At 31.3% G+C, this 11,766-nt stretch overlaps 1 protein-coding gene across 2 annotated transcripts; it reads right to left on the bottom strand.

Moving 5' to 3' along the window:
- Positions 1-3,676: 3,676 nt before the first annotated feature.
- LOC115999249 lies at positions 3,677-10,676 on the bottom strand. 2 transcript variants are annotated; one of them, XM_031239091.1, is made up of 8 exons: positions 10,257-10,676; positions 8,952-9,010; positions 7,232-7,395; positions 5,970-6,168; positions 5,499-5,777; positions 5,325-5,399; positions 4,523-5,221; positions 3,677-4,353 (listed from the first exon to the last, which is right to left on the bottom strand). In XM_031239091.1, the coding sequence occupies exons 1-8, from the start codon at positions 10,507-10,509 to the stop codon at positions 3,886-3,888; spliced, it is 2,196 nt and encodes a 731-aa protein (XP_031094951.1). In that variant the 5' UTR covers positions 10,510-10,676; the 3' UTR covers positions 3,677-3,885. The 2 variants fall into 2 exon arrangements, with proteins under 2 accessions (XP_031094951.1, XP_031094952.1); XM_031239092.1 differs by having other exon boundaries at positions 7,232-7,384; positions 10,257-10,390.
- Between the last annotated feature and the right edge of the window lie 1,090 nt (positions 10,677-11,766).

Raw genomic sequence — 11,766 nt, 5'->3', positions numbered from 1 at the left:
GATATACAAAATCTCTAAAGTTTCAGCATTGGATGCGTATATGTACACGTTAGTTATTAATTGGGCAATTATCTACTCAAATTCAAGCAATAATAACATCAAAAAACATAATCGATCCAACTCAATTTTTCAATTGCACTATATAATATTCGATGTTATAATTTATACAATTGTATATCGATCAAAATATTCTTAAAATATTATAACAAATCCATTCCGTGCAACGCATGGGTGAAAATACTAGTGTGTGTAAATAGTATTTTCTTTGCGTTATTACAAATGTAAACTAAAATTTGAGGTAATAAGGTGGTTGTTTTTTATGTTGTTTCTGCATTTATTTTATTACTAGTTTTACACGCGCATTGCGCGTATAGATTAATGTCCCATGTTTATATTTAAATAAATACTTGAAAGTATATCAATGCAAGATTATATAGGAGAAGTTTATAAATTGGTAATTGAATGTCGATTTTGTTTATTTAAATATGTAACTCAACGTATATGAATCCAAGATAATATAGAAAATTCATTATAATTGTCACTAAAATAAATGTTTGCAACTTTGTAAAATCGATAGTCTAAATACTTGGTCTAAAAACGATAATCTAAATAAATACTACTTTTGCTTTGGATTTTTCTAAGTATTCTTAATTCTCTTTTGAGTAACATTGTCATTGTTTTCATTTCACTATTTGTCATCTCCCTTTTTGTTGCTAGTGTGTTATTTGCAATCAGTGACAGAGCCAGAGAATTATTTGAGGAGGGGCGAAATTTAAATGATGATAGAAATGTTAATTACAAAATATCAAACATCTATGATAATAAGGTTAAAATACAATAAAAAAAATTTGATAGATTACACAATGATCAAAGTCGGAGTCAAAAATATACTTGTGTGGTGAAAATGTGAAAATATTTATGACAAAATATGAAACATAATCAATTAGATAAAATAATTTGAATAGCACTATATTCATAAGTATTTTTTAATTTTAAGTTTTTAATTAGATCAACTTTAAGTTTTTCTAAATTAACTTGAATACAATGAAGTATAATATAAACTTGTATACTACATTAATTAAATGATTCATTAAAAGTAGACTAAAAGAGCATTTAATTTGTTAATTAAATGGCACTTCAAGAACCACATTTGGTTCGCATGAATTAAAATTCAATGTCAATGTAATTCTATGAAAAGGATAAAATACATTATTTGGTTCAATAAAATTGTAATTCATAGCCCCACATGAATTGCAATATAGTCATTCAAAGGAAAAGAAAAAGAGAAAATGACATATTTGTCCTTAAATATTATTATTATTATTATTATTATTATTATTATTATTATTATTATTATTATTACTAGTTTTTCACCTGCATTGCGCGAATGAGATAATGTCCAATCCTATATACCAATTATTTTTGTTGTCAAGATCGATGTTGATTTTATCTTTAATCCAAACAGGTTGATGGTAGAAAATGAATGAATTATAAATTTATATTAGTTCTAATATATTTAAAGAATGAACAATAAGTATTTTACATACAAGATTAATGAATGCTGCAATAGTAGTTATTTTTCAAATTTCTTCTTTTTCTGAATTTGAAAGATTGATTCCAAAAATGTTGTAGTATCAGCATATTTTCAATGCATCAAGTGTGTCACAATATTCTATTTCCCTACATTGACATTTTTAATAATGAGTTTTAAATCAATTTATTGTGTTATTTGAATGTTTTCTTTATAAATAAATCATCCCTAAATAGTTAATATGATTGGTTTCAAATTGTTTTTTTTATTATTATTTTTCATGTTATTAACATAATAATTGGTAAATAAATATATAACATTATTTTTTAGTATAACTTTGATATTTAATTACAAGATAGTGTAAATAGAAAACAATGAACAATGTAGTGAATATAATTAACTAATAAATTTGAAGGTAGGGAATCTTTGCATGGTAGAAAATATAGATAATATAACTAATGAAATTATATCTCTTTTTAAAAATTTTTATAATGAATATTTGTTTTTGAATAAAGGCATTGTAGACATTGAATTATAAATTAAATAAATTACCAACATGGTTGGCATGGTGGTTCAGCAGTAGTTATGCCGTGGACCCAGGTCCACCTTGCAAGGTAGACCAGGGTCCAATACGACGTCGTTTCACAATTGTTTTTTTTAAATAAAAAAATATTAACGGCTCCTCATCGCAACAGAACACAAACTCTACATTCACAGACCCTATACTCCATATTCACAATTTGAAAACTCTACATTCACACATTATAGGGCTATATGTTTAGTAACTATATTACCACTGTTATGTATTCACACATTCAAAACTCTATATTCACAGGTCCTATACTCCATGTTCACAACTTAGGAACTCCACATTCACACATTACAGGGCTACAAGTTGCTAGAATTCTGTTAACTCTACTACAGATTCACACATTCGTAACTCTACATTCACAAATTCTATACTCCATATTCACAATTTGAAACCTCCACATTCACACATTTCAGGGCTGCTAGAACTTTGTTAACTCTACTACAGATTCACACATTCATAACTCTACATTCACAAATTCTATACTCCATATTCACAATTTGAAACCTCCACATTCACGCATTTCAGGGCTATATGTTTAGTAATTTTTTTTTAAAAAGAAAAAAATAGTGAAACGGCGTTGTATTGGACCCAGGTCCACCTTGCAAGGTAGACCTGGGTCCACGGCATAATTTGCGGTGGTTCAGTACCTCGTCCTTAAGTATGAGGTTGGGGGTTTGATCCCCCCTACCACTTAGTGTGCTGACTGTAAGGACGAAAGTTAAGTCTTCCAACTGTCGGCTGGAGGGATACCTTTGGGAAAAACTCAAAAAAATAAATAAATGCATATGTATTTTTTTTTTTTGTTGTAACTACTATAGAGTATTTTTTTTTTTTGAAAAAACTTCTAATTTATTATTTAATTTAATAAGAGTAATAGAGTGTGGTACTTACTTTTGAATAATATACTCTAACATATTCGTAGTATATGTTTAATAATTATGCCAACTTTGATTGGGATGAGATTCGAACCTAAGATCTTACTTAAAGAAATTAATGGGTAAGTTAAAAGTTAACGAAAAAGAGAATATTTAACGGAAAATTTAACGAATAATCATATAGTTAAGGATAAATTAAGAAATCTCAAGTGAAAATATAAATCTAAACAATTTGAGCAATCCATTTGATTAACTAATTTGACCGTAATAGGTTGAGAAAGTAGTTATGAACAGATACTGCATTGTAATAGAGTTAGTAGTATTCAAAAAAAATAATTTGACCGTCATTTGGCCTAACTCTCTTTAGCTATTATTAGTATAGTAGATTATTATTATTATTATTATTATTATTATTATTATTATCATTATTATTACACAATGACATTTTAATCTTTATATCACTTTTTTCTTCATCATTCTCAATAATTATATCTTTCCACCAAACAAATATAATTTAAATTCTACTTTATTTTCACCTTATTCTTTTTTACAAAATTACAATTCATTTTCTTCTCAATTCTTTCCTTCCAAATGTAATCCATCAGTTTCCGAAATAAATGATAAAGTTAACAATACAAATACTTAATTAGTTAATTTTGGTTTTTATATAGAAACAAATTTAAAAGAGAGAGAAGAGAGAAGGGCATGAATTCCTCAAAATGTGAAAAGAGAAACACAATCAAGTACTCTGTACCTTATATTATCACAGGAAAAAAAAAATGAAAAATGAAAAAAACAAGAAAAAGAGCATGAAGAAATCGTATCCTCGTTCAATTTTCTGAAGTGATGCAAGCTAGGAAATACCTATAGATACACTAACAAATAAGCTAACAGACAGCTTTACCGAAAGATAACCTTGTGGTCTTCCTATCTGCCCCAAAGTTGAATTGAATTCCTGAAGTGTCAGACTGGACAGCACTGCCTGAAGATGGAAAAGAGAAAACTAGGTGTTGGGAAGATGATATCTTAGTACCAAAACTGTAAGAAGGAGCAGCAGCAGATGGTTCTATTGAAGGTGGTATAACACTGGGAGAGAATAATGCCATGGAGGGTGTTGGTGGTTCAGAACCAGATGATGCAGGAACTGGAAAAGTGAATCCAAAACTATTATCATAGGAAACAGCAGATCTAGGGTGAGGTTTACTTATAGAAATAAATGGCAAGGTTGGTTTTGTTCCAGAGGTGTGTGCTGCTATTGATCTGGATGTAGTAGAGACATTCTGCCCATTACTTTGATGCTGAAAAGACAAATTTTGATTTGTTGCTTTCTGCCCACTGCTAGAGCCTACAAAGTCCTGTATAAATAAAAGAATCAGCGTCATGTTAGGCAATACTACTGAATCTTATTTCTTGATTTAACCTATTTTCCTCACTATCAACTAAGACTATTACTATTACCATAAATAGTCAGAAAAACTAGCATGGACTACAATCTCAAAGAGAAATTATGTATAGCAATAATACCTGATCAGAACTCATGTCATGAAAATTAGAAATGGAACTTTTGAATTGTGAATTGGTACTCTTAAAATCCAACGAAGGTTCTGTACTGGCATCAGTCTTCACGCCAAAATCACCAGCTTTGATGGAGGTTAGAGCACTTGCATCTTTAGCAACTTCAGCTACTCTCATACTTCTCTCCTCGGATTTCACCTGATAATCGTCTTTATCAGAACCTCTTCCCTTGAGAGATTCTGGGTTGGCCAACTCTGTCCTCTTACCGACTTTAGAGTTGCCTAAATGTTGCGGCAATGCGCTCTCATTTGGTCTTGCATCAGAAACTTCAGCACCAGGTGATTTATTCCATTCAGTGGCCAGCTTCAGTTCAGCTGCCTTTTCTTTAGGTGTGGGTTTGTGCCTGTTAAGGTGATCTATTATCATTCTTGTAGTTGCCTCACTTGGGAAAGCATGTCCAGAGGTGCATGCCCCTTTTATGTCTGGCATTGATGTCCCACTACTTTCTCCAATTTCCATGTTCTTTCCAATAGAAGGCAAGAATATTTTAGAAGCAGTTAGCTTTTCAATAGGCGAATGAGTAGGTTTGGATGAATTCAGGAAAATAGATCCCGTGTGGTGAGATTCTGAACTAAATCTATTACGTATTCTCCTAATAGGCCCTGCTGATCCATAGCCATAGTCATACACATCACTCTTTGTCCTCACCTGAAATTTTTACAGTACAAAATTCAAAGGAAAAACTAGGAGTAATAGACAGAGTTAGAAATTACGTGATGAAACTACTCATGGATATCTAGGATATAAGTACCTGTCCATATTTTGAGGTTTGGGATTGTGGAAAAGGTTTTACTGAAGATTCCAGGCACCTGCTATCAGCTTGTGACTGATAATAGAAAGAAAAATAGTGAAAAGCCTTAATTCCACAAGAAAAATATATATAGAGAATTTTTCAGAATCTCAGATAATAATCTGAAGCACAAACCTTGGTTCTAGACTTTGATAATAAAGTTCTAGAATATGGAGTCCTAGAAAATTCATGGAACCCAAATCTGCCTGGCTGCTCTGGCACTAATGCCCCAGGCCAACTAGTGGAAGGCTTTGATGATGGTGAAGTAATAACTGGTTCTGATGCACATATATCATTTACAGGATCTGGTTCATCCTTTATAAGAACAAAATTAGGGCCAAGGGTTTGATCTGAAATTTGGCTTCCCATATAAGCTATTGCAATATCAATGGGTGAACCACTAACTTCTGGCACCTGAAATGTTGGATAAGTATCCTAAAACATCAATAATGTAGTCACATTGATCAGATCTTAAAGAAATTGATTGCACAACAACTTCTACATAGAAAATTTATTTCAGCTTTCATGTCAATAATAAAAATATTAAAAATTTCAGTTTACAGTCACTCTTTCAGCCTTTTTTCAGGCTTGACTGAAGTGACTTACACTTGATTCAGGAATAGGTGTTGAAGGTCCCGGCAGAGCTCTAGTCATGTTTTCCAGTTTTCGTTCACTTAATTTTCTTGGTGTTTCATGCAATAAAAGAACCCTTTCATTGTCTCTTTCAGCTGTCATGCATTTTTGGTTATTTTCTTGTTCATCAACTTTAGAATTCAAGATCTCAATCAAATGAATTATTTCATCCCTGCACAACAATAAACACATTTTAATAAGCTTAACTAAGAACACAAAGGAAAAAAGTATTCATTAATATTTCACCCATGCAAAGCAAGGAAGATATTTAGATTAGCAGAACCAAAATTTCAGATCAAACCATACACTCACAATGAAGATGGGAGAAAACAATTTAACCTGGGAGTAGTTTTTTGAAAGGCCTATTCTACTACTGTGCCACAGTTTAGCTATCATATGCACATTTACTAACATAATCCATTCATAAATGACCATGAACAATCCAAAAACAACTGAAAATATTTATTTCAAGGTAGAAAGCAACAATCTCTATGAGGAAGTTAGAGTTGTCCAATGAGCAGACTTCAATGAATTAGAGTGGACAAAGAAGTCCATCTGCACATAAATCTATAGAATGGGTCCAGTGGCCCCTTTTACCCAAAAGCAACTCATTAACACTACTAGTTAATATGTGTTTCATTTTTTCCTTGTTCTGGGGAGAAGGATGGGCAAGTTAGAGACCCATTCCACCAGAGTCATATTTTCTATTTTTTATGTTCCTAACATATAGCTTCAAATTTTAATTCTATTTACTTTCTGAAAATGACTATTTCCATAACACATATCACCCCTCTTTAGCCTACACTATAAAGCACCCAAATTGTTTGCAGTAACCCTCCTAAGCGAAACAACAGAAGATAAATCAATGGAAACAAGTCAAACAACTACTTGACCTCAACCATCGCCTTGTGCCCTTGCCCTACCTAACCACAGCCAATACCATAATAGTGATTTCTAAAAACACACACTAGCCCCAATGTAACAAACCCAGAAACATTGCAGCACCATAAACCCAGTTCCAGCCATTACACTCAGATTTAGATTCTTTTCTTTCTTTAGGCTGGAGAGGGATTATTGAATGTGTTACCCATTTTACAGATGGATCTAGAAACTTTTAGGTGCGTACAAGTATAAAACCTTCAACCAAAAAGGCATTTGAAACAGAACAATAGATGCTTATACCATGAGATCTAGTCTCCCACGAAAGAAATCATAAACGGCAATAGTAATACTACCTAGAAAATGCTTTCCCCTTCATCAATTGCTCAATTCTGGAAACAATAGAATCATCATCAGAAGTCTCTGGTTTCTCTTGCTCCAACCTTTCACATTCCGTAATTTTCTTCAATGTATCAAACTGTAGACTGGCACCCATTCCTTCAGTAGATCTGGATACATGCTGCATAACATAAATCCCAACATATTCTGAAGAGATTCTTAGTACTATAAGAACACCAGAACTATTTAACATTTCAGTTCTTGTCAAATATATGTAGTAATGGAAGCAAATAATCCAAACACCATCAGAGCAAAATATTCATGGTAATAGGAAAGGAGAATGAAATTAAGAAATTTAAAAAGAAAAAAAGATTGTTTTTTTTTTTGAGTACTACTGACTCTGTTACAATGTAGTATTTGTTCATAACTACTTTCTCAACCTACTGAAGCACAACGAGTCAACAATTGCCTCCACTGAGGCTCGAACCCACACCCATCATCCATGTGAGAGTATTAATCGGGACACCGGGTGCCACTTGACCACAAGGTCTTTGGCAAAAAAAAAAAAAAATTGTTTGATTATCATTTTATTCATTACACATCTTAAGTTTTGACCTCAAGGATTTCCTAATTTATGATCAAATACATCAAAATTGAATTATTAGCTTCTTTTCTAAAGAACATTCATTTTTCTTCATTCACATTTCACAAATTATTGCAACATAAGCAATAATTTAACTACAACTCAGGGCAAAAAACCCTGCCCCATCTCTTCACACACACATACACAAAGAATAAATGTAACTCCAATTACACAACTACTGGACCTTATTTCATGTGAAAATAAATTGAACTATAGGACCAATGTAAACAACTATAAACAACTCAACTCAACAAAGAAAGATTGTTCCATTTGGGCAGTGTCCTTTTTTGGTTTGATAAGTATTGACAGCTACTGGAGTTACACGAATTACATTGTTAGTCTCATCTTGACAAATGGAAGAGTACTTCGTCAAGACAAATAAAGAACCTCCAAAGTTATTTACTTAAAAACTAAAAGATCCTCCTATTTAGTTATTCATACAAATGGGTATAACCTAAAATAGAACAGATTTGTGTCCAAAATGAAGATTACTACCAAAATACTCCAGTTATCCTTGCAAGCATTTCCAATTCCACATTTTATTTCTAAATGAAATATAACATTTTCAGTGGAAGACACTGCAAATTTTCATTTTAATTATATTAAGCAAACAAAATGCTTACCTAATTGATATTATTTGAATCTTATAATTGGTCAACAACCTAGCTTGTGTTCTTTCTTCATCAATCCTAAAATAATATTTACTTTCCATTTTCTGTAATCCTTTTTAATATATAAGCTATTTTAAAAGAACAACTCTAAAAGTCAAGTCATAAAATTAAAATATTTTCACAGGGAACTTCTTCAAAACCCATATAGAAAGTTAGTGTGCCATCTAAATTGGACAAATGCAGTACTACATTTAAGATAGCTCTACCATAGTCATACCCATTGGTTGAATATGAAAGATGATCTTTAGTGAATTAAGAAACTAGTTTAGTTGTATTATGCCATTTACCAAATCTACCTTGTGCATTTTTAAATTTCAGTTGTTGCTATTGTCAAAACTCTTCAAGACATTTGTTCACCCTTAATAAATTATTAAGGTTCTTCATTTTGTCAATTAAAGAATAAGCAAGGAAAATTTATCTTACACTAGGGGTGCAATTCTCTTCATCCCTTGAATTTGGAATCACCTCCGCAACTTCTACACCTGTCCCCAAAAAGCTTACTGAGGTTGAAAATGACAAGAAACAATGCATTGTAACCAGGCAAAACAAAACTAAAATAAAAGGTTTCTAAAAAATAAAAATCAAGGGGAATTCATCTTTATCACATTAACTCCATAAGAATGCATATATGGAGATGTCTATTCTAATCAGTAATCAGCTACTTGTTTTTCAAGAAGAAATTCATAAAGGACATTCCCTTTTAGAAGTTTGACAATCAAATTCTATATTCTGCATATGCATTCTTCATGTTTCACAAACCCATGTATGCCATTTTAATTTAAGATTACTCGTAAAACTCTGTTTTCATTCAAAATCAAACTGATTCAGTCGATGTTCCACTAAATAATGATCACTTCCTAAATGATTTCGACCAAATAAAATTTGACACAATCCCATCCATCAAATAAATCATCAATCAAATGAATCTAATGAAGTCAAATGTCATAGCAACCTGAAGGAGATCACACAAGACTTGGTCAGCTGAAAAATGAAGACTACGCTAAACTTAATGGCAGATCACTAAATTCAAATTAAAAATTAAAATTAAAATACAACTGTGGAGAGGGCATGGGGAGGTGGGGGAGGGTGGGGAGTGGCAACTAGCTAACTGCCAAAAAAGAAAGACCTTTATACAACATCATGCGACAAATCAACTTGTTCCTAATCCATGAACAAATACGTGCTTGTACTGTCCAATATTTATCAATTAAAGTACCCAACAAAACATGCACTTAGCTATTTTATCCCTCAATCAAATGTGCTGAATAGCCTTGTACAATGCATCTTAGCATGCAGATAAATGCAAAGAGACCCGAAGTAGAAAAAGGATACATATGCAACTGCCTTTTTTGTCAAACTTGAGGTCCAAACTAGTAAAATAAAAGACACTAATTTTCAAATCCTAGTTCACTAAAACCCCTGTTTCTAACATCATAAATATCATAAGCATTAACAGAACCAAAAAAAGCAATTGTAAAACCTATATTTTCAGAAATCTTTAATAATGTAAAAATAAAATATAGACACCGTTTATAATGCCAAGTGCCGTGCCACTTATCGTTACGTTTTGGAATCAAAACAGTAAATAATGTAGAGCAAGCAATCAATTCTACCGTAATATGCAGTAAGCAGCCCTAGCAATCAATCAATTTACGGAGTCATTTACGGAGTACAGTAATAATATATTTATGTAAACACCGTATGCATGTATCTATATGTATGAAATACCGTTGCTTTGAGCGATAGAAAGAAGAGGAGGAACATCGGAGGGGGACTTGGAAAAGAATGAGGGGAAAATCCTGGTAGCGCTGCTCGAGATGAGTTGGTAGGCGGGATCGACGAGTTTAGAAAGCCAACCATTGCTCCCAATCCGAGTCGCCGGAGTAGCAGGAGGCCGAGCGTACGGAGAAGCCGGCGGCTTCCTTGAAGGTGGATTCTTGAGCTTCCCTCCGGCTCCTCTTTCTCCGTATAGAGACTCCATCTCTCGCGAGAAACGGCGTCGACGGCGTAGCTTTAGATGGCTTTATACGGGAAAGTTTCTCAGGCGGACGTATCGCCCTGATGCGGTGATGACGCCCTGCCCACTCCAACGCTGCGAGTGTGCCACACGCACTTCTTTTTGTACGGTCTGAAAACGGAAATCAATGAAACTCCAAGGGGATGTTTCCTTTCCTTTTTTTTTTTTTTGAAAACCAGGATGTTTCCTTTCCTTTATCTTCTTTTGTTGTTGTTTTTTTTTTTTAGGGTAATTGTATTTTTACTACCCAAAATTTTATTTACATCATCATTTGATAGCTTTATAGGTAGTGTAAATAAAATTTGTTATTTGCACCACCTTCATTCAAGTTAGTCAAACATTATGTTTTCTATTTAAAATATTTATTATTTATTTATATTTCTAATTGTGATAGTATAATAATTTTGTCTATAATATTTTGTAATTAAATATTTAAAATATTTATTTTTATTATTATTTCAAATTGTGATAGTATAATAATTTTTTGTATAATAATTTTTAATTATTTTCTGTAGTATCTAACGTTTAATAATTTTTCATGATATTCTTTATAACTCAATTTTTTTGTATGTATGATTTTACCTTATTATAATAAACTAAGAAACAAATAATGACTTTTAGTAATGATATTTGACAGTATATATAGAAATAAATAACAATTCATTAATAATGTTTGATAGAATATAATCTATATACTATATATAAAAACATTTTCCTCCTCCCAAATTTTCCCCCCAAAACTTAGGGGTATTTTGGTAAAACCATTTATTTTATTTATTTATTATTTTATTATTTTATTAATTATCCATCCTATAATATTATTATGGTAATATATGATAATGATAATATGGTAATATTGTTAATATTAATGGGTGATGGGTGATTGGTGATATATAATTGATAATTGATAATATGGTATATGGTATTATTCTTAATATTAATATATTAATATATAATATATTAATATATACTAATATTAATTAATTGGTGATTATTTTAAAAAAGAATAATTAATTGGTGATTGGTGATTAGTGATATGGTAATATTGTTATATATTAATATTAATATTAATTTATATATATATATATATATATATATATATATATAATTAATATTAATTAATTAATTGGTGATTGGTGATTAGTGATATGGTAATATTGTTATATATTAATATTTATATTTATATAGATAGATTGATATTGATATTAATTAATTAATTGG

Source organism: Ipomoea triloba, chromosome 12 (assembly GCF_003576645.1).
Source record: "Ipomoea triloba cultivar NCNSP0323 chromosome 12, ASM357664v1".
NCBI lineage: Eukaryota > Viridiplantae > Streptophyta > Magnoliopsida > Solanales > Convolvulaceae > Ipomoea > Ipomoea triloba.
Note: the sequence above shows the minus strand (reverse complement) of the source record. Positions and strands in the feature narration are given on the sequence as shown.

Excerpts from the sequence above, each read along its gene's own strand:
- LOC115999249 (XM_031239091.1), bottom strand. The coding sequence starts at position 10,509 with ATGGAGTCTCTATACGGAGAAAGAGGAGCCGGAGGGAAGCTCAAGAAT. Across the intron at positions 9,011-10,256 it reads TTCTATCGCTCAAAGCAACG|GTGTAGAAGTTGCGGAGGTG; the intron begins GTATTTCATACA and ends TTTTGGGGACAG. Across the intron at positions 5,778-5,969 it reads CACCTATTCCTGAATCAAGT|GTGCCAGAAGTTAGTGGTTC; the intron begins GTAAGTCACTTC and ends CCAACATTTCAG.